This window comes from Rutidosis leptorrhynchoides, chromosome 6 (assembly GCF_046630445.1).
Source record: "Rutidosis leptorrhynchoides isolate AG116_Rl617_1_P2 chromosome 6, CSIRO_AGI_Rlap_v1, whole genome shotgun sequence".
Classification (NCBI taxonomy): domain Eukaryota; kingdom Viridiplantae; phylum Streptophyta; class Magnoliopsida; order Asterales; family Asteraceae; genus Rutidosis; species Rutidosis leptorrhynchoides.
The window spans coordinates 442,774,288-442,801,661 of record NC_092338.1 but is presented as its reverse complement, the minus strand read 5'-3'; the positions used below and the strand labels follow the sequence as shown (position 1 = coordinate 442,801,661).

Here is a 27,374-nt window from a genome sequence, read left to right as displayed (position 1 = left end):
TAACCTTTATTTTATCGATAAAGGTTTAAAAAAATATTACGTAAATTATCAAATAATGATAATCTAAAATATACCGTTTACACACGACCATTACATAATGGTTTACAATAAGAATATATTACATCAAAAATAAGTTTCTTGAATGCAGTTTTTACATAATATCATACAAGCATGGACTCCAAATCTTGTCCTTATTTTAGTATGCAACAGCGGAAGCTCTTAATAATCACCTGAGAATAAACATGCTTAAAACGTTAACAAAAATGTTGGTGAGTTATAGGTTTAACCTATATATTATCAAATCATAATAATAGACCACAAGATTTCATATTTCAATATACATCCCATACATAGAGATAAAAATTCATTTATATGGTGAACACCTGGTAACCGACATTAACAAGATGCATATAAGAATATCCCCTATCATTCCGGAAAATCCTTCGGACATGATAAAAACGAATTCGAAGTACTAAAGCATCCGGTACTTTGGATGGGGTTCGTTAGGCCCGATAGATCTATCTTTAGGATTCGCGTCAATTAGTAGATCGGTTTACTAATTCTTAGGCTACCAAGCAAAAGGGGCATATTCGTCTTCGATCATTCACCCATATAATGTAGTTTCATTTACTTGTGTCTATTTCGTAAAACTTTTATAAAACTGCATGTATTCTCATCCCAAAATATTAGATTTTAAAAGTGGGACTATAACTCACTTTCACATATTTTTACTTCGTCGGGAAGTAATACTTGGCTACTGGTCGATTCACGAACCTATAACAAATATGTGCATATATATCAAAGTATGTTCAAAATATAATTACAACATTTTTAATACGTTTTACTGTTTTAAATTTATTAAGTCATCTGTCCTCGTTAGTAACCTATAACTAGTTGTCCACAATTAGATGTACAGAAATAAATCAATATATATTATCTTGAATCAATCCACGACCCAGTGTATACACGTCTCAAGCTAGATCACAACTCAAAGTATATATATTTTTGGAATCAACCTCAACCCTGTATAGCTAACTCCCACATTACTACATATAGAGTGTCTATGGTTGTTCCAAATAATATATATACATGGGTCGATATGATATGTCAAAACATTTGCATACGTGTCTATGGTATCCCAAGATTACATAATATATTAGAATACATGTATAATACAATATAAGTTAGCTAGGATATGATTAATATAGATTTGTTACCAATTTTCACGTAGCTACAACAAGAAAAATTATCCAATCTTGTTTTACCCATAACTTCTTCATTTTAAATCCGTTTTGAGTGAATCAAATTGCTATGGTTTCATATTTAACTCTATTTTATGAATATAAACAGAAAAAGTATAGGTTTATAGTCAGAAATATAAGTTACAAGTTGTTTTTGTAAAGGTAGTCATTTCAGTCGAAAGAACGACGTCTAGATGACCATTTTAGAAAACATACTTCCACTTTGAGTTTAACCATGATTTTTGGATATAGTTTCATGTTCATAAGAAAAATCATTTTCCCAGAAGAACAACTTTTAAATCAAAGTTTAACATAGTTTTTAATTAACTAACCCAAAACAGCCCGCGGTGTTACTACGACGGCATATATCCGGTTTTACGGTGTTTTTCGTGTTTTCCGGTTTTAAATCATTAAGTTAGCATATCATATAGATACAGAACATGTGTTTAGTTGATTTTAAAAGTCAAGTTAGAAGGATTAACTTTTGTTTGCGAACAAGTTTAGAATTAACTAAACTATGTTCTAGTGATTACAAGTTTAAACCTTCGAATAAGATAGCTTTATATGTATGAATCGAATGATGTTATGAACATCATTACTACCTCAAGTTTTTTGGATAAAGCTACTGGAAATGAGAAAAATGGATCTAGCTTCAAAGGATCCTTGGATGGCTTGAAAGTTCTTGAAGCAGAATCATGACACGAAAACAGTTCAAGTAAGATTTTCACTCGAAATAAGATTGTTATAGTTGTAGAAATTGAATCAAAGTTTGAATATGAATAATAACTTGAATTAGAAAGATATCCTACTGTAAATAACAAAGGTTTCTTGATCTTAGATGATTACTTGGAATGGATTAGAAAGCTTGGAAGTAGACTTGCAAACTTGGAAGTATTCTTGATTTTTATGAAACTATACTTATGGAATTTATGAAGAACACTTAGAACTTGAAGATGGAACTTGAGAGAGATCAATTAGATGAAGAAAATTGAAGAATGAAAGTGTTTGTAGGTGTTTTTGGTCGTTGGTATATGGATTAGATATAAAGGATATGTAATTTTGTTTTCATGTAAATAAGTCATGAATGATTACTCATATTTTTGTAATTTTATGAGATATTTCATGCTAGTTGCCAAATGATGGTTCCCACATGTGTTAGATGACTCACATGGGCTGATAAGAGCTGATCATTGGAGTGTATATACCAATAGTTCATACATCTAAAAGCTGTGTATTGTACGAGTACGAATACGGGTGCATACGAGTAGAATTGTTGATGAAACTGAACGAGGATGTAACTGTAAGAATTTTTGTTAAGTAGAAGTATTTTGATAAGTGTCTTGAAGTCTTTCAAAAGTGTATGAATACATATTAAAACACTACATGTATATACATTTTAACTGAGTCGTTAAGTCATCGTTAGTCGTTACATGTAAATGTTGTTTTGAAACCTTTAGGTTAACGATCTTGTTAAATGTTGTTAACTCATTGTTTATTATATCAAATGAGATTTTAAATTATTATATTATCATGATATTATGATGTATGAATATCTCTTAATATGATATATATACATTAAATGTCGTTACAACGATAATCATTACATATATGTCTCGTTTCAAAATCATTAAGTTAGTAGTCTTGTTTTTACATATGTAGTTCATTGTTAATATACTTAATGATATGTTTACCTATCATAATATCATGTTAACTATATATATATCCATATATATGTCATCATATAGTTTTTACAAGTTTTAACGTTCGTGAATCACCGGTCAACTTGGGTGGTCAATTGTCTATATGAAACCTATTTCAATTAATCAAGTATTAAAAAGTTTGATTGCTTAACATGTTGGAAACACTTAATCATGTAAATAACAATTTCATTTAATATATATATAAACATGGAAAAGTTCGGGTCACTACAATTAGATGATGATTAGAAGCGTATTAATGATGATGATAGAATACACTCTAATGATAGATGGGGATGATATGATAAAGTGACAAGTGATGATGTTTAAGTTAAGATGATGATGAAGATATTATGATATGCTAATAATGGATCAAAAGAATAAATGGTATGAATTAGAACAGAAAAACAGTTACGGACGAATGGTTAAGGGAGTTATCGGGTTAGCGGGACGTCGCGGGTTCAAACCCGGACTTGGGCATTTTTTTTAGGACTACTTCTTTGAGGTAGTTTACTTATTACTCATTATTATTATTATTATTATTATTATTATTATTATTATTATTATTATTATTATTATTATTATTATTATTATTATTATTATTATTATTATTATTATTATCATTGTTATTTTTAAAATGAGTAGTATTATTATTGAAACTAATTTTTTTTTATAAAAATTATCATTTTTATTATTAGAACTATCATTATTATTATTATTAGAATTATCATTATTTTTTTTATCATTATTATTTTTATTATCATTTTTATTATTTCTAACACTAATATTATCATTTTTATCATTATTATTATTAGTATTATTAATATATCAAATGAAGATTTTCTATATAAAAATATATTATTTACATAAAACATAACTAAATAAATATGTTTGTAATAAATATTAATTATCTATTTAATGTATATAAAAATAAATATAGTTAATTTAGTTATTAATGAAACGTACAAGTTACTAAAATAAAAATTAATAATAATACCTAAATTTGTTCGATTATGATTATATGTGTTAATATATATACTTCATATAGGTTCGTGAATCCGAGGTCAACCCTGTATTGTTCAGTTTCGTCATATGTATTTTTACTACAAAATACAGTATCGTGAGTTCATTTGATTCCCTTTTACTCTTTACATTTTTGGGACTGAGAATACATGCGCTACTTTTACAACTTCTTTATTAAATGCTTTTGAAATACATTTTGAACTGCGAATACATGAAATGCTTTTATAAATGTTTACGAGATAGACACAAGCAAAACATTCCTCGAATGAATTATGTGGACGTGATAATTGCCACCATTGAATTATGTGGACGTGATAATTGCCACAATTGATATGAATATTTTTCCCCTGATTATTATTGCTTGGTAACCTAAGAATTAGGGAACATCACTAATTTTGATAATTAGTGCACGCCTAATTGACGCGAATCCTAAAGGTAACTACCGGGTTTAACACCCCCACCCAGAATGTTCACTAGACGGAATGGCTAGTGGACGTGGTGTTTAGTACTTCGAAGTTTATATGATTATTATACAGACGAGATGTTATGTTTTGGGGATATTATTATGCGCATTATATGTTAAGGTCGGTTACCAAGCCAAGCTATGAAAGCAATGAAAAGTGAATGTTATGTATCGAGAGAATGATTTTATACACAGGTTATGTGTATGTTATTTTTGTGCACAAGATATGTGTACGGTTACTAAGATTTATGAAAGATGATTTCGTACACGAGAAAGGTGTACTGTATTTAAAAGATATCGCATGTACATTACAGGTGGGTATAGGATTCGGGCCCATTTGTACCATGCAGCATTTAAATCTTGCGGTCTATCAAAATGATGAATTTTATTGTTTACGATAGACTTATGAACTCACCAACCTTTTGGTTGACACTTTAAAACATGTTTATTCTCAGGTATGAAAGAAATCTTCCGCTGTGCATTTGCTCATATTAGAGATATTACTTGGAGTCATTCATGACATATTTCAAAAGACGTTGCATTCGAGTCGTTGAGTTCATCAAGATTATTACTAAGTCAATTATAGTTAGATATATTATGAAATGGTATGCATGCCGTCAACTTTCAATGTAAGGAAAGTTTGTCTTTTAAAAACGAATGCAATGTTTGTAAAATGTATCATATAGAGGTCAAGTACCTCGCGATGTAACCAAATGTTATTGTATTCTTTCTTATAGATTAGGACGGGTCTTTACAAAGACCATCATCGTCAAGAGTGCGGCCCGATTAAACCTGAAATCTTGACAGCTTTATAGCTCTTATTCAACAGTCACATGTAACGTTCCTTGAACATAAATCAACACTTATTCTCGGGCCATTGATACTGGTTAACCCGACGATGGTGGGTTAACATTTAACCACCCCTGCTGAGACCTTCATCTCATATCAGAGTTATTCACGGTGCACAGGAGTAAAGACTTAAATATAAAAATTGCTTAAATCCTCTTCTTTTGTTAACAAGTATGGACCAAACATTAAGGATCAATTCTATGTTTGATCACCCCAAACTAACTTTTGGAGTATTTTGGTAACTTTATTTTTATTTTTTTAATAACACTTACTGGCGACTTGACTGTCGTTTAGAACCTAAATTGAATTTCAGGCAGGTTTAAAATTCATTGAAATTTGATTATACCATTTTTATAGCATCTCACACTTTTTTAACATACTTATTGGCCGAAAGTCCATTCGGAAGCAATATCTCTATTCATAGAACATTTAGAGGACTTTCTCTACTTTTGGGAAGTTGCACTCTGTGTGGAGAAATGACTTCTCTTTATTCTAGGATATGATATGGGAAATTGTCTACAACCATTTTTTTGAACGTTCAGATAACCAACCGTCAACCTTTTATTTTAACCGTTCAATAAAACAATCGTGAACCGATCAAACTTTTTCCACTTCCTTTTTTCACCTTCCTTTTTTTCCATTACTTTTTAAAGGTTCAATTAATCAACCGTTAACCCTTTTTTTAACATTTAGTTAAACGATTGTTAACCGACTAAAATCATTCCGCAGTGAACCACATGTATTTTATTCTCGTTCTTATTTCTTTATTATAGTTTCCAAGCCAATCTTCTGTATTGTAACATATTTTTAGTTCACTATTTTTTATTTTTGCATATCACCAACTTCTTTTTTTAACGGCTTTGCATATCACCAATTAACATGAAGAATATACGAGCTTATAGCTCAGTGGTACCCGATGCCTTTGATCCCTGGGCCCACAGTGGGGAAGCTTTGACCCAAGAAAGGCGCAAGTTCAATTCTCAGTCTGGACGCCCCGCATGGAATTATTTCTCCCTCCGGGGGGAAATTTGTGAAGTGCTTCGGGGGACTAGCTAGCTGGGGTAAAAATCGCCTTGCCGTCACTGTGGGTACTGGGAGGAGGTACTTTTCCGGCACAGGTCTCTTTTGGGGTGGGATTGGTGGGTGCTACGGCACACAGGGTTAGCGTGTCCCTGCCAACTTACACGTTTTGACCCGACCCAACATGAAGAATATTGATATATTTTGAAAGTTTCTTTGTACAAGTCTTATTTTGTGTCATAAGAGTAGAAGTTAGCTAATCTCTAATCTCTAATAATAATATATTTATATATAATTAGGAATGATTTTGTTGAATTGACTTAATGTTATGAAGTTTTATAATTAGAATTGTTTCCTGTTCTTCCATGATCATTTGTCCCCCATTATTTTGACAAATGACTTTAATGATTAATTAAGATAAACAATTATTGAAAAGATTTAGAGAACAATATGGATTGAGTGTGTCTCTTTTGAGAAACCAAGCCATATGGTGATTATTTATAGTTAAGATCGATTTAGACATTAATGATTTTAAATTTTAATTACATTAAATTAAATATAAATATATCAGGTAAGAATCGAATATCTGATTTCTTTAATAGATTACGCCGTATTATATTAGTAACGTAATTTGAATGAAAAAAAAAAAAGTATTTATGTCGTCATGTATAAACTTTACGTACAAGTGGCAAATTTTATTTTACTATTCGTTTTTGTGTATATATGTACTGAACAAGTGGTAAAAAATAACTAAAAAAAAAAGCAAAAATTATTATTATGATTCTAATTATAATGTTTGATTTGTTACTCAATTATTATCCGTTAGTAAAGGACATACTTCATTCCGTAAAAACAAATTGGTCTTACTAATTGATCGTTTGATCTTTTGTATCCAATTTCTTTAATAGCTGTCAAAATATTTTTTTAACGACAAAGTTACACCCTAAATGAATATCTTTGTGCTTATATACAAATGTACGTACACTCTTAAACTCGAACTCATAGCCTCGTAATCGGAGGGGCTACTTCAATATCGTTAAGCCAACACCGTTTGGTTCTTTGTTTACATACTACATAACCCTTTCTTTGGGTGCGTACATACTACATAACCCTTTATCACCACTGGGCATTGACTTTACACTTTGGCTCAAGAGTCAAATATCTAAAGCTGACTTTTTGTAAAGAAACATGTGCTTTGACCAATTTTACTGCAATGGTTGATCTTCTTGCACTTTCTGTGGTGATTCTATTAGCTATATAGTTGTCAACAACACTATCAAGCTCGAATCGATTTAGATGGATATTCTCTTTTTAATTGGTGATCACTCATTATTGTAACATCGTTTGTTGTCCACTCTTTAACTCTCGATAGTGGCATTGACATTGTGCGTAGCGGACCAACAAATCAAGACCACACAATGCTTTCTTCCAGACATCAAGGATCGAAACAATGAACCCATCTAGTCACGCTCACCAAAAAAGGCTTTCTTTCTTAACGTGAACCCATCACCATCAGTCTCACTTTTATTATACTCCAGTTGACAAAAAAAGTCTCACTTTTATTATACTCCAGTTGACAAAAAAGTCTGAGTTAAGAAACGCGTCGAAGAGTATTTTTGCCCATACGAGTCAAATTCGATGGTGGGCCTTTTCTCAACGTCATTAATGAACTACTCCGTATGCAAGTTCTGCAAAAATAACTCTATATTCATAGTTTTGGTTGGTTTGGATTCCATGGACAAAACATTGCTATTTTTAAAAAGACAAGTTCATTGCGTGAACGGATGCTTTCGGGTAGTACGGAGAAGATATTGGTTATACAGCTCATAGATAGCCATTTTAGGATCAAAATGCTCAAGATCAATTGGGCAAGTGTATGCAGCTTACACACCATCTCTTACTAAATTTAGGGTACAGAAAAGGAATGAGGGGGCATTCCCCATGACACTTGTATAATGGCAACAATAGCAAAAGTCAGTTTTTGGTTTAGGCATTCCATCTTGCCAACTCTCATAATTGTCATCTATATAATCCCCTATTTCGGTTCTTTAAGTACGTCATAAACTGTTGTTAGAGGAAGCAAATGCAAACTAATGATTGAGTTGACCTATGCAGGGTTAATCTTAATAGATTGAAACCATATAAAACACTGGTGTCATAGGTTAACAGATAAGGGAAGTGATATTCAAGGTACTTTTAACCTGCATATGTGATTGTAAACAAGTATTCATCTAGCATTATTCAACTTTTGGATTATGTTTATGTAATAAACTAAGAAAATGTATTACCATTTGTCATGGTTGAACGAGTAAAACCTCATGTAAATGCAATGTCTCAACAAAATCGAACAGTTACAATCAAAAGAGAAAATTCCATAGCAAGTGGCCACACAATTCACTCAGGATCATCATCAAGAATTATTCAAAACATGAATCACCGCCTCATTCCCATCCCCCATTTAGTGGTGTGCCTTGGCTGCAGCTTTTCTTTGAGAGTCGGCCTTTGCCTGGAAAACATGCACATCACAAAAAGTCAACATGAATCTTCACAAGTAGTAACACATTCTGTTAGTGAGTCAAGTACGAGCATAACTCGAAAAAAAAAAAAGGACGCCACCTGGAAGTGGAATTTTTGACTCCGTTACATGCAAAATTCTAAATGGGTCAATCCACATTGTCTGATATCTCTAACAGATCAGATGCACAATAACTATATAGTATTAATAAAACAATTGAAATGGGTCAAAACTCAACCATAGTGTACTTATAAGCAATTATAAATAAAACCTCCTTTATCTTATTCAGAAGATCCAATTGAAATTTTATTATTATTGCACTTGTAACCTGATTTAACAAACTAACAAACTAATTTCAATAACAAATTTTGGTAAAAAAATATACTATAACCTTTTTATGTTTTAGGGCTCAGCAACCCAATCCAGACTATTTCGACCCATAACATAAATGGCTTGTTTTGCATGCTACCCAACCCATCCATTCCACCACCATCAGCCAACACACAACTGAAGCAAGAATAAATGTGCTCAGCACACCCACAATTCGGACTATAAATATTTGTTTTGTAGCCTCGCCTTGATTTTTCCAATCCAAAATTGCGAGAATATAACGTTTACTTCACATTTAGCAGTTATATATTCACATGTTTCAATTCATCTCTCTAACTTTTCTAAGACAATTACTACCATTCTTGTGCATAATTCATAACTAACACCTTCTATATATAGCAGAAACCTTACCCAATGTGTCCCTAAATATCTATAATACACTAAAAAACCTACAACCACAAGGCAGCTAATACAATCATCCAGAATTGGCTTAAGAGTACCACTAGATCCAAGTTTTACAGAGTAGTTTAAAATTTCTAAACAGTAAACAGAGTTTATCTGCCAGAGTAACAATGTGTAAACAGTTCACCTAACAAAAGTATAAAAATATAATCTTTTTCAAAACATGCAGATATGGTCATTCAACAACAACAATATATGAGGAATGGGGGAGGTAATATGTAGACAGTTGTTACTCTACTGGTATTGGGGAAGACTTCTGGTCAGCACATATGGTATTCGGATTGTTTATATTAACTTCCAGTCTAGAAAAAAAAACAACGATAGCAACCACAAAAAACATAGTTCAACAGGTGAAAACAGGATATAAGAGCTTAATAACTTAGACCCTACTAGGTGATTGTTATGCATAAAATTCCAAAGATTTCTCAACAGTTATCATCCCTAATAAAGCACCATCGTCCTTTTAGAGTTATTTGATCAAAGATGGTATGAATTTCTACAGATCAAACTTCGATCTACTGTGCTAAACTTATGAGGATACTACCTAAAGTCTTGCATAAAAGCACAAAACGACAAACTACCTACATATGGAAAAATGTATTGCGTGGTGGTTAAGACCCTTGTAAAGAAACAAAACTCATCCAGTACAGATTCACAAGAGCATAATTCATATCAAAGATTCACATTTGAAGTTCGAGCATTATTCTAACAGGTATAAAACAATACAGCACCTTAAGGTATTTGAGCTTAAGACTTCCGTAAACTAGTCCAGCAGAGAAGGCAGACACACGAGCCACCTACAATTGTCCACCAAAGAAAAAGGTAATCAAAATTTTGAGACATGCATGTTAAAAATTTATTTGCAATATTAGAGACGACTGATTGACTTTTGTCTAATTTTCAGATCGTACTAATGAAATAATTAATGAAACACAACACATACACAAATAAAGTGAACAAATTCACTATATTTACATTCTTATATCTCAGATATTCATGGAAAGATATACAGATAAATGAACAAAAATTTCCATGTGCATAAACTCTAGATAATGTACATACATCATTTTATCTACTTACATTTTATCACATGAACCAAACCCTAAATAAGTAACTCATAATTATCCAAATTGTTAACAATTAATTGCGTATCATAAACTAAAAATTCAAGAAAGCAATATAATCAAAAGATTTGAGCAAAAACAAAAGAATTTATGACTCAAAATCAACAAAACCGAAATTGTTACCAGAGCGAGTGTGCTGGTGCCGGAGTAAGGACCGGGAGGTGGTATTGGCGCCATCGGAAGTTGACCGGGAATTGAGGGTAAAAAAGAGCAAATATGCCTCTAGATCTAAATATCTAAATATATATATGTATGTATAAAATTTTATACAAGCCCTAAATTTGGAACAGTTTTAACTTTGGGGGTTTTCTTTTTGCTGACGAAAAGATTTGTAATAGTCTCAAGGGATGGGCAATAGATACCCTCCGGTGGATATCCATCCGATCTACCCGATTATTCGTAGATATGGACGATCTAAATGAATATGGATATAGATGTGGATGAAAAAATTTCATCCATGGATGAACCCGCTTTCACCCGAAATAATTAAATATATAAATTTATCACTCAAATTAGTACGGAGTATCATTTATGTAGTGATATTTCATTAATTGTATTCATATTTATCTTTCTTTATATTTTCTCTAAAAATATAACTTTCTTTCTTATATTTTGGTTTGTTTAAATAATCAAATGCATTTATCGTACTTTGGTGGTTCAAAAGTGATTCCATGTAACTAAAAGTAAGCAACTTACATGTCGATATCTTTACACGTTTAATAGGTTATCTATTGAATATTTGTTATATAGATTAGTAAAATGTGACTTTCGGTCGCATAACCGCTTATAATTGTTATAAATAAAATAAATTTAAACGGATATGGATAATTATCCATTAACCCGCTTCATCCGGCGGATATGGATATGGATGGATGAAAAGTAAAACAAATAAATGGATATGGATATGGATACGGCCTCACCCGATCCATATCCGATCCATTGACATCCCTAATAGTATGTGGTCTGCGCATGGTAACTGATATTAGGGACCATGGACTAATTAGAACACCGACTTTTGGGCCAAGCCCATTACAGCCCAGCTAGCTAAATTCAATTTGCTATGTTAAGACTACTTTAACTTTAGTGTATAAAATTCTACTATGATGTTGTAATCGTAATTTTAAATTAAATATATAATTGTTGTATACAAAAATTTCACACACCGTAATGACTGATTAGTGTATGTGGTATGACCTTACTAGTTTAAAATATCAATTTGAAACGTTCGTGTAAAGTGTCGGGCATAGGATTCTAGATTAGTTTAGGCATTAACAGAAAGCAAGTAATATAATCTAACTTTGACTAAGAAACATGAGTCATGAAAAGTATACACTTGTTATAATTCAGTAGGCTTATAACTACCTTTAGTGGTTTGATTCTTGATGTTATAATTCAGTAGGCTTATAACTACCTTTAGTGGTTTGATTCTTGATGTTATAATTCAGTAGGCTTATAACTACCTTTAGTGATTTGATTCTTGATTTAGAATACTAATAATGAAGTGTAAGAACAAAGATGATAATGGAGAGAAAGAAAGAAACACTTTGTAAGTGTGAGAAATGGTGCAAGTTTAATGCTTGCATTCATGAGTATTTATAGCCTAAAATCTCAATATAAAAATACATACTTTGTGTACCAAAATTGACTATATGTATACACCAAAATTGACTATCCATATCTATATTATTATTATTATTATAACACTCCCCCTTGGATAGCAATTTTATTTTGTTGAAGATCAACTATAAATTACTGCCTCGTTAAAAACCTTGCTAAAGAAAACCCAGTGGGAAAAAACTTTAGCTAAGGGAAAAAGAGTGCAGCATGGAGTTGACTCCCCCTCAAGTAGACATCGCTTCAGCTGTTACATCTTTTGAACATGTCTCATGCCAATGTTATGAACGTGTGTTCTGAAAATAGCAGTTGGAAGTGCTTTCGTGAAAAGATCAGCAGAGTTTTTGCTAGATTGCACATATCTCATTTCAATCTGGTTGTCCTTAATGAGATTTTGAGTGTATGAGAAGAATCTAGGTGGTATGTGTTTTGTTCGGTCACTTTTGATATACCCTTCTTTCATCTGTGCTATGCAAGCTGCATTATCTTCATAGATAGTTGTTGGACTTTTATCGCGTTCTAGTCCACAAGAATCAGTAATGAGTTGTGTCATTGATCTCAACCAAAAACATTCTCGAGTAGCTTCATGTAATGCAATCACTTCGGCATGATTTGACGATGTAGCAACAAGTGTTTGTTTTTGAGAACGCCATGATATTGCAGTACCTCCATTTAGGAATACATATCCAGTTTGAGATTTAGCTTTATGTGGATCAGATAAATAACCTGCATCTGCATAACCAACCAAATCTTGTTTTGATTCGTTAGAATAAAATAATCCTAAATCAGTAGTTCCTCGAAGGTATCGAAATATGTGTTTGATCCCATTCCAGTGTCTTTTGGTAGGAGCAGAGCTGAACCTTGCCAACAAATTAACTGCAAAAGAAATGTCAGGTCTTGTACAATTTGTAAGATACATAAGAGCTCCAATTGCACTAAGATATGGTACTTCTGGTCCAAGAATGTCTTCTTGATCTTCACATGGACGAAATGGATCAGCTTCAACATTGAGTGATCTAACAACCATAGGAGTACTTAATGGTTTTGCCTTGTCCATATTGAAACGTTTCAAAATCTTTTCAGTATATGTTGTTTGATGTACAAGTAAACCATTAGGCATATGCTCAATTTGTAAACCAAGGCAATACTTGGTTTTTCCGAGATCTTTCATTTCAAATTCTTTCTTTAGAAGTTGAATGGCTTCATGGATCTCTTTATTTGTACCTATGATGTTAAGATCATCAACATAAACAGCTATGATCACATATCCGGATGTTGTTTTCTTAATGAAAACACAAGGGCAAGTAAGATTATTTGTATACCCTTTGCTTATCAAGTAATCACTTAATCGGTTATACCACATACGTCCCGATTGTTTTAACCCATATAAAGATCTTTGTAATTTAATCGAATACATTTCTTTGGGTTTTGCATTTGATGCTTCTGGTACCTTAAATCCTTCAGGTATCTTCATATATATATCACTATCAAGTGATCCATATAGATAAGCAGTCACAACATCCATGAGATGCATTTCTAAATTTTTAGAAACTGCCAGACTGATTAAGTACCTAAAAGTAATTGCATCCATAACAGGAGAATAAGTTTCTTCATAATCAATTCCCGGTCTTTGAGAAAAACCTTGAGCTACAAGTCTAGCTTTATACCTTGTAACTTCATTTTTCTCATTTCTTTTTCGGACAAAAATCCATCTGTATCCTACAGGTTTCACATCTTTAGGAGTGAGAATGATGGATCCGAAAACTTTTCTTTTATTGAGTGATTCTAATTCAGCTCGTATTGCTTCTTTCCATTGAGCCCAATCATGTCTATTTTGACATTCAACCATAGATGTTGGTTCTGGATCATCATCATTATTCATGATGTCATATGCAACATTAAATGAAAATTTCTCATCAAGATTTTTCATTTCATTTCGGTTCCATAATATTTTTGAATATGCATAATTGATTGCAATTTCTGTATTGACATCATCAATCTCCTCTGCAGTAGGAGTACTGATTTGTGGTTCTTCTTGAACACTTTCTTTTACTTCATTATCAGCTGATTTTCTTTTTCGAGGATTTTTATCCTTTGAACCGATTGGTCTTCCACGTTTCTGACGTGGCAAAGATTCATGAGTGACGTTATTGCCAGCTTTTGGAATTTCAATTCGAGCTGGAGTATTTACTGCTGGTATATATGATTTTGTCACCGTTTTTGTATCTGTAAATGCATCAGGCAATTGATTTGCAAGTTCTTGTATATGCATTATCTTTTGAACTTCTGTCTCGCATTCTTTTGTGCGAGGATCAAGATACTTTAATTGAGGTTCACACCATGAAACATCATTTTCTTTATTTTTCATTTCTCCCCCTAATCTAGGGAACAATGTTTCATTAAAATGACAATCAGCAAAACGTGCTGTAAAAACGTCACCTGTCATAGGTTCAATATACCTTAATATTGAAGATGTTTCATATCCAACATATATTCCCAACCTCCTTTGAGGACCCATTTTTGTACGTTGTGGTGTCGCAATTGGAACATACACTGCACAACCAAATGTTCTAAGATGGGAAATATTTGGCTCTTGACCAAAAGCAAGTTGTAGGGGGGAATATTTATGACTTGCACTTGGTCTGATGCGAATCAATGCAGCAGCATGTAAAATTGCATGACCCCATATAGATACAGGGAGTTTTGTTCTCATTATCAATGGTCTAGCGATTAACTGTAAACGTTTAATCAATGACTCGGCTAAACCATTTTGTGTATGCACATGAGCAACAGAATGTTCAACAACAATTCCTATAGACATGCAATAGTCATTAAATGCTTGAGATGTAAATTCACCAGCATTATCAAGTCTCACCCTTTTAATGGTGTAATCAGGAAAATGAGCTCTCAATTTAATAATTTGGGCAAGAAATTTTGCAAATGCCACATTACGGCTTGATAACAGACAAACATGAGACCATCTGCTAGATGCGTCTATTAGAACCATGAAATATCTAAATGGTCCACATGGTGGATGAATTGGTCCACATATATCACCTTGAATTCTTTCAAGAAACATTGGTGATTCTTTCTCAACCTTAAGTGGTGAGGGTCTAGTTATCAATTTTCCAAGAGAGCAAGATGTACATGGAACCATTGTATCATGATGGATTTTTCTATCCTTTAGTGGATGTCCATGAGTACATTCAATAATCCTTTTCATCATTGTTGATCCTGGATGGCCTAATCTGTTATGCCATAAACTGAATACACCAGGATCAATATATTTTTCGTTAACTACCATATGTATTTCTGGTACATTTATATGTGTATAATGTAATCCAGAACTAAGTCTTGGCAGTTTTTCAACCACATGACTCTTGTCAGTGATACTTAAATATTTCTCATTTTCTGTTGTCACTGACTGATAATCATACCCGTTAAGGTATATGTCGGAGAAACTCAATAAATTTCTGCTTGACTTGGGAGAAAATAAGGCATCATTTATTAAAAATTTTGTACCATTTGGTAGTATGAAATTTGCCTTTCCTATCCCTTTTATCAAGTTAGCAGGTCCTGATATTGTATGTATAGTTCCTTCCGTTGGTTTTAGATCAATAAAATATTTCTCGGATTTAAGTATAGTGTGTGTAGTTCCACTGTCTGCTATACAGAGATCTCCACCACTTGATTGATGTTGTATTCCAGCAAAATTCATATTGAACTTCATATATAAGAAATAAATAGTGAGTACATTAATATTACACAATATTTTAAACGCAAATAGATAGTACTGAAACATTTAGCAAACATAATGACAAAGACAGACGATATTAAATCGTTTATTTTTCAAAAGACACACAACTTAAACATTCAAGAAATCTTCATATAAATCAGATGGTTTCTCAGTGACTGTTGGATCAATATTATCCACAAAATTTACTTCCTTTTCTTTACCTTTCAGCGAATCCTGATACATCTTAACAAGATGTTTAGATGTTCGGCAAGTATTAGCCCAGTGGCCCATTCTACCACATCTGTAGCAAGATTCTTCAGAATTTTTAGAAGAATTTTCTTCAACATCTTGTTTAATGGGCTTGTTTTGTGGTTGATATTTATATTTTCGTGGATTACTATTTCTTTGACCACCACGGCCACGACCACGACCACGTCCACGCCCATTACCATTACCATAAGGATGGTTTCTACCATAGTTATGGCTTTTGGCATGATGATGGTGATGGTTATTATAACCACGACCTTGCCCGCGTCCTTGTCCCTGTTTATAATTATTTGCAGTATTTGCTTCAGGGATTGCAAGTGTACCAGTAGGACGGGATTGCTGATTTTTCATTAATAGCTCATCATTTTGCTCTGCAACTAAGAGATATGAATTAAGTTCAGGATATGTTTTGAACTTTAGCATTCTCAAATTTCTTTGCACTGTGATGTTTGCAGCATTCATTGTGGAGAAAGTTTTCTCCATCATGTCTGCATCACTAATTTCATGTCCACAGAATTTAAGTTGTGAACATGTATTATACAGAGCTGAGCTGTATTCATTTACTTTCTTAAAGTCTTGGAACCTTAATGTTCTCCATTGTTCCATTGCAGCTGGAAGTAAAATTTCTCTTTGATTATTGAATCTGCTTTTGAGACCTTCCCATAAAACATGGGGATCTTCTACAGTCACATAATTATTTTGTAAGCATTCATCAATATGTTGATGAATAAAGCAACATGCCGTAGCTTGTTCTTTTTCAGAACAAGTGTTGTTTTCATTTATGGTTTCAAGAATGCCCATTGATTTAAGATGCATTTTTACTTTTATAACCCATGGCATGTAGTTGTTTCCAGTTGATTCTAAAGGAGTAAATTTAAGCTTTTCCAGATTCGACATTTTCTATTATCAAAAATTAAAACAAACATCATGATAAATTAGAGTCAATTTATATTCATAAGTATATAAACATTAAACATAAATTTAATATAACATAAATGATAAGTAGGTGACAGTGTCGACCATGTGTAAGCAATCATAAATAAATGTTATATAACAAAAATATAAATATTAGTAAACATAAATGAAAATTTGGCGACAGTGTCGACCATATATTTTTCCAGGTGGTATAACCGACCTATATCATTCTGGTGGTATAACCGACCATATATCATTTTGGTGGTATAACCGACCATATATCATTTTGGTGGTATAACCGACCATATATCATTTTGGTGGCAGAGCCAACCATATTTAGTATTAAGATTATCGTGCTGATAACGTGTTATAATTCAGTAGGCTTATAACTACCTTTAGTGGTTTGATTCTTGATGTTATAATTCAGTAGGCTTATAACTACCTTTAGTGGTTTGATTCTTGATGTTATAATTCAGTAGGCTTATAACTACCTTTAGTGATTTGATTCTTGATTTAGAATACTAATAATGAAGTGTAAGAACAAAGATGATAATGGAGAGAAAGAAAGAAACACTTTGTAAGTGTGAGAAATGGTGCAAGTTTAATGCTTGCATTCATGAGTATTTATAGCCTAAAATCTCAATATAAAAATACATACTTTGTGTACCAAAATTGACTATATGTATACACCAAAATTGACTATCCATATCTATATTATTATTATTATTATAACAACACTTAAGTTGTGCGACTAATAAAATACTCTATACCGCTATACGTTTCATAATTATTGGCCCGCTAAATTTTTAGTTGATTATATTATATTACAGTAATATAATATATTATTTACGTTGCCTCATTCAATGATCTACTTAATATTATATTACAGAATTTGTTACAAAGGGTCATTAATAAATGGAAAATTAGTTGAAATTAATTATGATATTGAAGGTCACATTTTCGATACTAAAAAGAGCATAATTATTTCTCGTAACTTACACACAGATATGAGATATGAGATAGTCATTATTCGTTTGTTTTAATTTGTTTATTATATTATATATATATTATATTATATATATTATATTATATATAATAACTAGTTGATAGACCTATAAAATTACATGTCAGTTAAAATGTGAATAATTTTTTTTCTTTTGAAAAGCAGAAGATTTTATTACTCGAGAAAAAACGCAATGTACAACAAAATTATACTGCAAAATGGTAGAGATGCCGAGCTAGAATCCTACGCCTATTAATTACATCCTACGCCTATGAATAATTTAATTTGTGTTTTTAACATTCTACTCCGTATTAGTAGCACAAATGTTTTTAACATCCTATCGTTAATTGCAACCTTTTAGGTAATTAAATTACGTATTATTTGAATAGCTATCAAATGGGTGCATAATTGATTTCCTTAAAAACAATTAACTTAAGTATTATTTGTATTAATTAATAACTCACGAAGTCTTTATACTTTTCGAGTTTTCGTGTTACTTCTATATGTGTTTGTATTGTATATTGGTTTATCGTACTTGGTGGGGTGAAGGCTTGCTCTTAGGTTGCTTACTTTGCAACCGGTATGCTCGCCTGTCATCTCCTTTCATATACGCTTCGGCTCATGTTCTTGTAAGGGCCAAGGCGGTTTGTAATTTCGTGGTTGTTTAATGAATCTTGCTTTTCAAAAAAATAAAATAACTCAGCAATTTTAGCGCACGTATGGAGAATTAGTTAGGTGTCATTTTATCCTCTTAAAATACATACGATAGTTAACATACAAAACAACAAGAAACTCAATCTTCACATAAATAGGGTATGAAAGAAATAAGATGTAGACAATTCTTTCCTTCTAAAATAAAAAAATCATTTCTCCACGCAGAGTGAAACACCTCAATAGTAGAGAAAGTCATTCCTCTCAATGTTCTATGAATAGAAAGATTGCGTCTGAATGGACCTCTGATCGATAGGTAACTTTAAAATAAAAATAATAAAAAATGTGAGATGCCATGAAAATGGTAAAATCAAATTTTCATGCGTTTAAACCTGCATGAAGTTCAATTTAGACTCTAAGCGACGATTAAATTACCAATAAATTAATGTTTATTGTTAACTCGATTAATAGAGCCAACATACGATAGTTTAAAATATATTCCTAAATAAGATCTCGTGGTTAACAAACTTAGACTTTAACTCGGCAGATTTTAACTCCGAAGATAACTCGGAAGGGAACTCATGATTGAATTTTCCATTGAATAACCTATGATTAAAATTGTTGAAGGTGGGATATTAGTAAAAAGGAGGCCAAACCCAACAATTTACACTAATATTTGCTACAAATTCCAATTGCTATAAATATACACCGGGACAATAAAAAAACACAATAACAGAATTAACATATACAGCCAATTTGTTTTTAATATTTGATTGTTACTGTATTTAATTAGTCCATTTAATTTATTTATTATTTCATTTATTAATTGTAACAGATTTCTCTTCAAAATTGCTATTTAATTAGTCCACTTAATAAGATTGATGTGATTATGCTAATATTTTTTTTTTTGACTTTTTTTGTTAATGACATCATCATTAGGTGGTGTGAAGCTTCCACGTGTACAATGTTAATTTAAGATAGGGGTTAATTTGTATCATCAAATTAAATTTGTGGTTTAATACTAAGATAAGATAGATAGATAGATAGATAGATAGATAGATAGATAGATAATAATAATTTTGCAATGAAAAAGAGAAAGAAAAAGAAAACAAATTAGATTAAGATTATTGGTATAAAACAGAAGGCTGTTATTGTCCATACATCTACTAGGCCACTTTGATTGGCCTTTGAGATTTTGGGTTTCATTTTCGTCCTAAAAGTGTTTTGAAGTCATCAACTTGTTAAGTTTTTTTCATTATTATTTTTAATAGCGATTGGGATCGACCGAGGGGGACTAAATCACACGTTGCGATCATCTCCCGTTTCAACTATGTCGATGCAGCGATCTCTAAATCTTAAACCCTAAACCCTATGTCCTAAACCCTAAACTCTAAACCGTTCGTATTAAAAACTCAATCTAAACCCTAAATCTAAACCCCAAACCCTAAATTTCTATACCCTAATTTCTAAACCCTCAAAATACGCTCGAAAAACACGATTTTTTATATATTATTTCTTCGAACGTTTTTCCGCAAAACAAAAAAACATTTATCACAGAGTGTCTTTTTTAAATGTTCATATTTTCATTCAATATATAATGTTTGTGAACAAAGTTTCTTCAAAAAACGAAAAAAGAAAATTGCTTCCTTCCGCTTCTCTCCAATTGGTTACTTCTTCATTGATCCGACCAATATATATATATATATATATATATATATATATATATATATATATATATATATATATATATATATATATATATTAAAATTCTATAATGATGATATTATTATTAGGCTAATTCTTTTGTTAAAACAATCAAAAAAGAAAAAAAAATTTAAGCATGGTGGGTGATGTCATTAATCTAAATAATTTTGAATTAAAATTAAATCTTATTAATTAATTATTATTATTAAATCTTATTAATAATTATTTTAATTATTAAATTAAATAATTTTGAATTATTGTAATTAATTATTTTGAATTGAGTACGAGAATGTATAAAAGTTAGGTAGAAGGAAACCAACTCTAAATTTATATTTTAATTTACACCTTTAAAATAAAATGACAACCAATAATATTTCTTATAATTGGATGTAGATTGTTTAATATGCATTTTAGGTGTTTGATGAAATGTTCAGTTGACGAGTTTCTTAGTCGGACTCTGTGATTCTACGGGTCATTAAACTAAATGATTTTAGCATTTACGTTCAATTAATAACAAAGATATATCATTAAACTATTTTATTTAAATAAATCCGTAATTTCACGGACCATTTCAGTAGTAGATATAGTAGAACTTAGACGTGAGTTGTGACATCGGTAAAGGACCAAAATCCCAAAAAGAACCCAAAAATACAGAGACCACATGAAATTGACAATCAAGAGATTCAATATTCTATCTACCTTATCTCTTAGTCATCTCAAAACCAAACGAAATATATTCTTTTATGTTTGTTTCTATTGCTTAACTAGTGGTGCTAAGAAAGAATATAAAATAGGTAACAAGTTAAACATTATACTACGGAGTGGAGTATAGAATAAGAAATTCGACCTCGAGCCTACAAATATTTGTTTCACAATGAATTACTTTTGCTTTATCTATTTAAAATACAACAAATACTTGTTTCACCATCCATCTTTACGAATTTATATAAATACGAGATTATCTTTTTGAGGTTGTATTTGATTGTTTCTTGAATGAAATGATTCATTATTCAATGTTAAAACTTTTACCATTCAAAATATTGATCGAATTTAAAACTAATAGTTTCAAATTTGAGCAGTATATTTAGAAAAAAAAATAGGATTTGTCAATTGTTTTAGCTTCAAAAAACGTGCAAATATGATCAGAATTTTATTCGGGTGTAAAACAATTAATCGGATTAATCTTCTCAATTCAGTTAAGTAATTCATATCTGAGATGAATGAACTCTGGTGATGATCGAAATTTTATCGAAATGTCAGTAAAACGTTATATGAGATGAGATTTTGACACGGTAAGTATAAGTATTTGAGGCCTTCAAATGATTTACCTAAGATGTCTATTTATAAGCGAGAAAGTTTGTTACATGAATGGCTGGCGTGGCACACGTACCATTTGTAACTGTAACAACTGGATGTAACAAACTTTCCTGATTATACGGGCTGATGTGGCACATACACTCCCCCCGTGTGCCACTGCCTAGATATTTTGATGCACGTGTGCAGGCTACAGGATAACACACACGATTGCCCAAGTTAAAGAGGTTACATGTAAACACAACCTATATTATTTTTCAAGTGTTGCTTCTTAGTAACTTCCGCCTTCATATCTCGAAAGCTTTGCTTATGCTCCATCCGGAATTCTTCAATCATGCACTCGATCACTGTGCCATCTCCTTTTGTTCGCAAGCCATTATTTTCCAACTTATACTTTGCTTCTTTTGTACATGCTCATCTCTGACCGTTGTCGGCTTAATTTATGATCCTTGCTTGTTCCGGTACGATTATAATAAAATAAATTATCTTTGTGTCAAAATAAAGATTATTTGATACGGATACTGGGATTTATCATTACATATATTCTTCTTAACATCTAAATGACAAATATTCTTGTATTTACTTATTCATAAATAGGGGTGTAAACGAGTCGAGCGGATCCTGAGCTCGACTAGGCTCGATCTCGGCTCGTTTAGAATTCACAGAGCTCTAGCTCGAGCTCGGCTTGATTCGAGTCTAATATCTTAAACTCGAGCTCGGCTCGTTTGATATTATAGAAGCTCCAGTTCGGCTCGAGTTCGACTAAACTCGTTTATTACGTAATATTTTTTTACTCAATTATATTACATTTTTATTTTGTATATTTTTTATTCACATATAATAAGATTTAATATTAGTACAAGATTTAATAAGATTTGAACTATATAAAATTATTATTATAAAATAATAATTTATTGTATAAAAATAAAAAGCTCATCTAGGCTCGTGAGAGTGTTCGAGCTCGAGATATAAAGCTCGAGCTCGTTTACTAAACGAGCTTCAAAACATGTTCAAGCTCGGGCTCGAGCTCGAACGCGTTTAGGCTTCGAACCGAGTTTACAACGAGTCGAGCTCGATAGCTCGCGAGTAGCTCGACTCATTTATACCCTATTCATAAATGAAAATTATTTAGACTAAGCTTTTATGTCATTTAGAATGAGGTTTGGAGTTTTGAATCATTTAGATCAATATTTATGAATCATTTGATAATTTAAGTATTACTCTACTACATTTTATCAAACGCAATTTCAAAGAGTTACAAAACACGTGGTGAATGTTAATATTAATATCTCGTCTGTACGTGCAAAGTTAAATGTAAATATTTTCTTTGGTTAATAAATACTAACGTTTAAGGAGTGTAATTCTAGTGTTGAAGTGTAAACCTTTAGCATGACATTATAGATTAGTATTTCTCATTCTCCGATAATTTTTACACTTTTTTTTTTTTTTTTTTTTTTTTTTTTTTTTTGAAAAGCAAAACTTTTGTATTAAAACCAAGACTTCGAAGAATTACAAAGAAAAGGCCCCAACAAGGGGACACCACAACGAAGCAGACTAGGTTGCAAATGTTAGACGGGTTATTATAGGTTGGCCCAAGTCCGATATGTGGGCTTGGGTCCGTTAGAGTTTTCTAGGTAAAAAGAAGAGAATATAGTCCAAATTCTTGTTTGCAGCGTTGGAGAATATTGTTATTGTCGACAAAATAAGCATATCAAAGCGGTACTTGATCCTTAGGCAGAGCAAGCCACAGCGTAAAAGAAAAAAAAAACGCTACGGAAAAGGAGAAGCCGTCAAGAAATCTGCTACTGCATCAACGAATATCAGTTTATTTAATGCAGCAAATAAGAGAAAAAAAAGCGTTACTTATGTTTATTTTATTTAATTGTAAGTGTTCTCTTCCATTCCGAGCTTTGACGATTTCGCCGCTCGGACTGCGGGGGAGTGTTAGACGGGTTATTATAGGTTGGCCCAAGTTCGATATGTGGGCTTGGGTCCGCTAGGGTTTTCTAGGTCTCTTGTATCGCTATAAATACCACATCAATAATCAATAATATTTACGGGGTTCAATTATCTAACAGCAAAGACAGCAACCAAACCTAGCATACAAACTATTACAAACTTACAACTTTCATGCACACAAAACACGAACACGAAGAAAAAAGAAGAGCCGAAGTTATACGTCGATAAGCAAGCCGTTCGGATTCGAAATCCAAGTTAGCCATTCTATCTTGAAATCCTTAGCTCTCGAAGAAATCCACCCAAACGATTTTGCTTGAACCTCACTTAATGCAATTGGGACATTCCACACTTTGTTTTGGAACACATGTTTGTTTCGGAGGTTCCAAATTATATAGAGCCCGGACCAAACGATAGCTTGCCAATACTTTTTCCCAATACAAGATATCGAATTAGAAAGCTGGTCATCCAATAGTCCTGCTACTGAAGCCGGAATAAGATGGCCAATTCCCCACCAATTGAAAATCCGACCCCATAAATCCTTAACCCGATTACATAAGGATAGCGAGTGGTTCACCGATTCCGACACCTCATTACATAAGGGGCATAGCACGGAGTCAAGATCAATGCCTCTTTTGTCAAGTTCGAGTCGTACCGGTAGCCTACCCTTTTTTACTCGCCAAATAAAAATTGAAATCTTTTTCGGGACGAAAGGATTAAGATAAGTAACCAGCTGTGTAAAGAATTGGTTCAACATAAAGTCTTCGAGGGCGGTTGTAATTTTCTTGACAATGAATAACCAGTTTGGGGCGAGGCTCCACTTCCAAGAATCACGCGAGTTGTTGCTAAGTGGAGCTGTTGCTAGAAGGCCTGTTAACGAAAGCAATTCATCGGCAGTTCTACCCGTAGGAACTCGACACCAATTCCACACTAAATTTTGACCTGCATCAGACCTTGTAACTCTACTGCTAACTTTTGCGTCTTGCTCTATCTCCAAACGAAATAACTGCGAGAACAGATTGCATAATTTGTCGGACCCAATCCAATGTTCTATCCAGAAAAATTCGAATCTCCCTTGCCAATTGTCTTGATGAACGGGTGTTTCAAGGGTACTTGGAGCGCCTCACATGCCGAACCTGCACGAATAATTTTACACCAAATACTTGTTGAGGAATAGTGAGTGAGATCACTTCCCATCAACAAACCACCACAAGGGCCATAGATACTTTTAATTACATTAACCCAAAGTGCGTTGGTTTCGGTTTTAAACCGCCACCACCACTTCTCGAGCAAAGCAAGTTTTTTACATTTTAAAGAAACAATATTTAAGCCCCCCCCCCCCCCCCCCAAAAGGAATTAATGACATATTCTCATTTTACCCAATGTATTATTGAACCCGAACCCGAACCGCCCCAAAAGAAGTTTCTTCTCACACTCTCAAGGATTTTCAAAACACTGACGGAGCACGAAATAGCGAAAAATACTACAATGGCAAACTATTGAGAACCGATTTAATTAGGACAAGTCTACCCCCAAAAGTCAACGAGCGCATTTTCCACCCCGAAAGTTTCGCATTAAACTTCTTAATTATCGGATTCCAATCACTAACTTTTGTCATTTTTGCCCCAATAGGTAATCCGAGATATGTGAATTTACCAACTTGACATCCCATATATTGAGCTAAACTAATAATTTCTGAATCCTCAACCCCCACACCATAAAGACAACTTTTCCTAAAATTCACCTTCAAACCCGAGGAGAGTTCAAAACATTTCAGGAGATTCATTAAGTAAAGTGCATTCGTCCTACTCCAATCACCGAAGAATATGGTATCATCCGCATATTAGAGATGCGAGATTAACACCTTATCCTTACTAATCTCGACCCCTTTTAATAGGTTTTTCTCTAAAGCAACTTTTGTTAAGATGTTCAACCCTTCGGCCGCTAGTATGAACAAGAAAGGCTATAAAGGGTCGCCTTGTATAACACCTCTTTCAAGGTTGAATTCATTAGTCGGTGACCCGTTTACTAGTATCGAGATGGAAGCCGAGTTTAAGCAAGTTGAGATCCATTTTATCCATTTATCTCCAAACCCCATACTCCTCATTACTTCTACCAGGAATTTCCAGTTTAGGTTATCGAACGCTTTCTCGAAGTCTACCTTGAAGATTATAGCTTTTTTCTGGGATGTTTTCAAGAAATCAATTGCTTCATTAGCGATTAGTGCACCATATAAGATAAAACACCCCTTAAGAAAATCGCTTTGTTCCGGACCCACGAGAGAAGGTATGTGTCATGACCCGAATTTTTCCATGGTTATATATTGAACGATATTAATATTTACATGATTAAATGTTTCCAACATGTTAAGAAATCAAACTTGTTAAAACTTGATTAATTGGAACAAATTTTATGTAAACGTGTGACAACCCATTTTGTCCGATGATTCACGAACGTTATAACTTGTAAATGACATGATAATATATATATGAACTTATATATATATATATATATATATATATATATATATATATATATATATATATATATATTTAACATGATGAAATGATAATTAAGTATCTCATTAAGTATATTAACCATGAACTATATACATAAAATGAGACTACTAACTTAAGGATTTTGAAACGATATATATACGTAACGATTATCGTTGTAATAATGTCTTAATATTTATATATCGTATTAAGATATATTAACACACTATGTTATCATGATAATGTAAAAATTTAACATCTCATTAGATATAGTAACAATGGAATTAATTACATTTAACAAGGTCGTTAACTTAAAGGTTTCGAAACAAAACTTATATGTAACGACTAACGATGATTTAACGACTCAGTTAAAATGTGTGTGTATATATATATATATATATATATATATATATATATATATATGTATATATATATATTTATAGTGTATTAAGATGTATTAATACACATTTGAAGGAGTTTAAGACATATATCAAAACACTCATAGTTAACAAAAATGGTTACAATTCCATTCTCATTCATTTTCATCAACAATTCTACTCGTATTCGCTCGGTATGTGTACTCGTATTATACCCAGCTTCTAGATGTATTTACTATTGGTATATGTAGTGACCCGAACTTTTCCATGTTTATATATATATATATATATTAAATGAAATTGTTATTTACATGATTAAGTGTTTCCAACATGTTAAGCAATCAAACTTGTTAAGACTTGATTAATTGAAATAGGTTTCATATAGACAATTGACCACCCAAGTTGACCGGCGATTCACGAACGTTAAAACTTGTAAAAACTATATGATGACATATATATGGATATATATATATAGTTAACATGATATTATAATAAGTAAACATATCATTAAGTATATTAACAATGAACTACATATGTAAAAACAAGACTACTAACTTAATGATTTTGAAACGAGACATATATGTAACGATTATCGTTGTAACGACATTTAATGTATAT

General features: G+C 32.2%; 1 protein-coding gene and 1 long non-coding RNA gene across 2 annotated transcripts; both read right to left on the bottom strand.

Moving 5' to 3' along the window:
• Positions 1 to 8,505: 8,505 nt before the first annotated feature.
• On the bottom strand, positions 8,506 to 10,988 carry LOC139851583 (uncharacterized). The gene is made up of 3 exons (XR_011760662.1): positions 10,848 to 10,988; positions 10,332 to 10,397; positions 8,506 to 8,799 (listed from the first exon to the last, which is right to left on the bottom strand). It is a non-coding gene; the product is annotated as an uncharacterized lncRNA (long non-coding RNA).
• A 13,113-nt stretch (positions 10,989 to 24,101) lies between these two features.
• LOC139855339 (uncharacterized) lies at positions 24,102 to 25,991 on the bottom strand. The gene is made up of 3 exons (XM_071844564.1): positions 25,874 to 25,991; positions 24,998 to 25,020; positions 24,102 to 24,890 (listed from the first exon to the last, which is right to left on the bottom strand). The coding sequence occupies exons 1-3, from the start codon at positions 25,989 to 25,991 to the stop codon at positions 24,102 to 24,104; spliced, it is 930 nt and encodes a 309-aa protein (XP_071700665.1).
• Between the last annotated feature and the right edge of the window lie 1,383 nt (positions 25,992 to 27,374).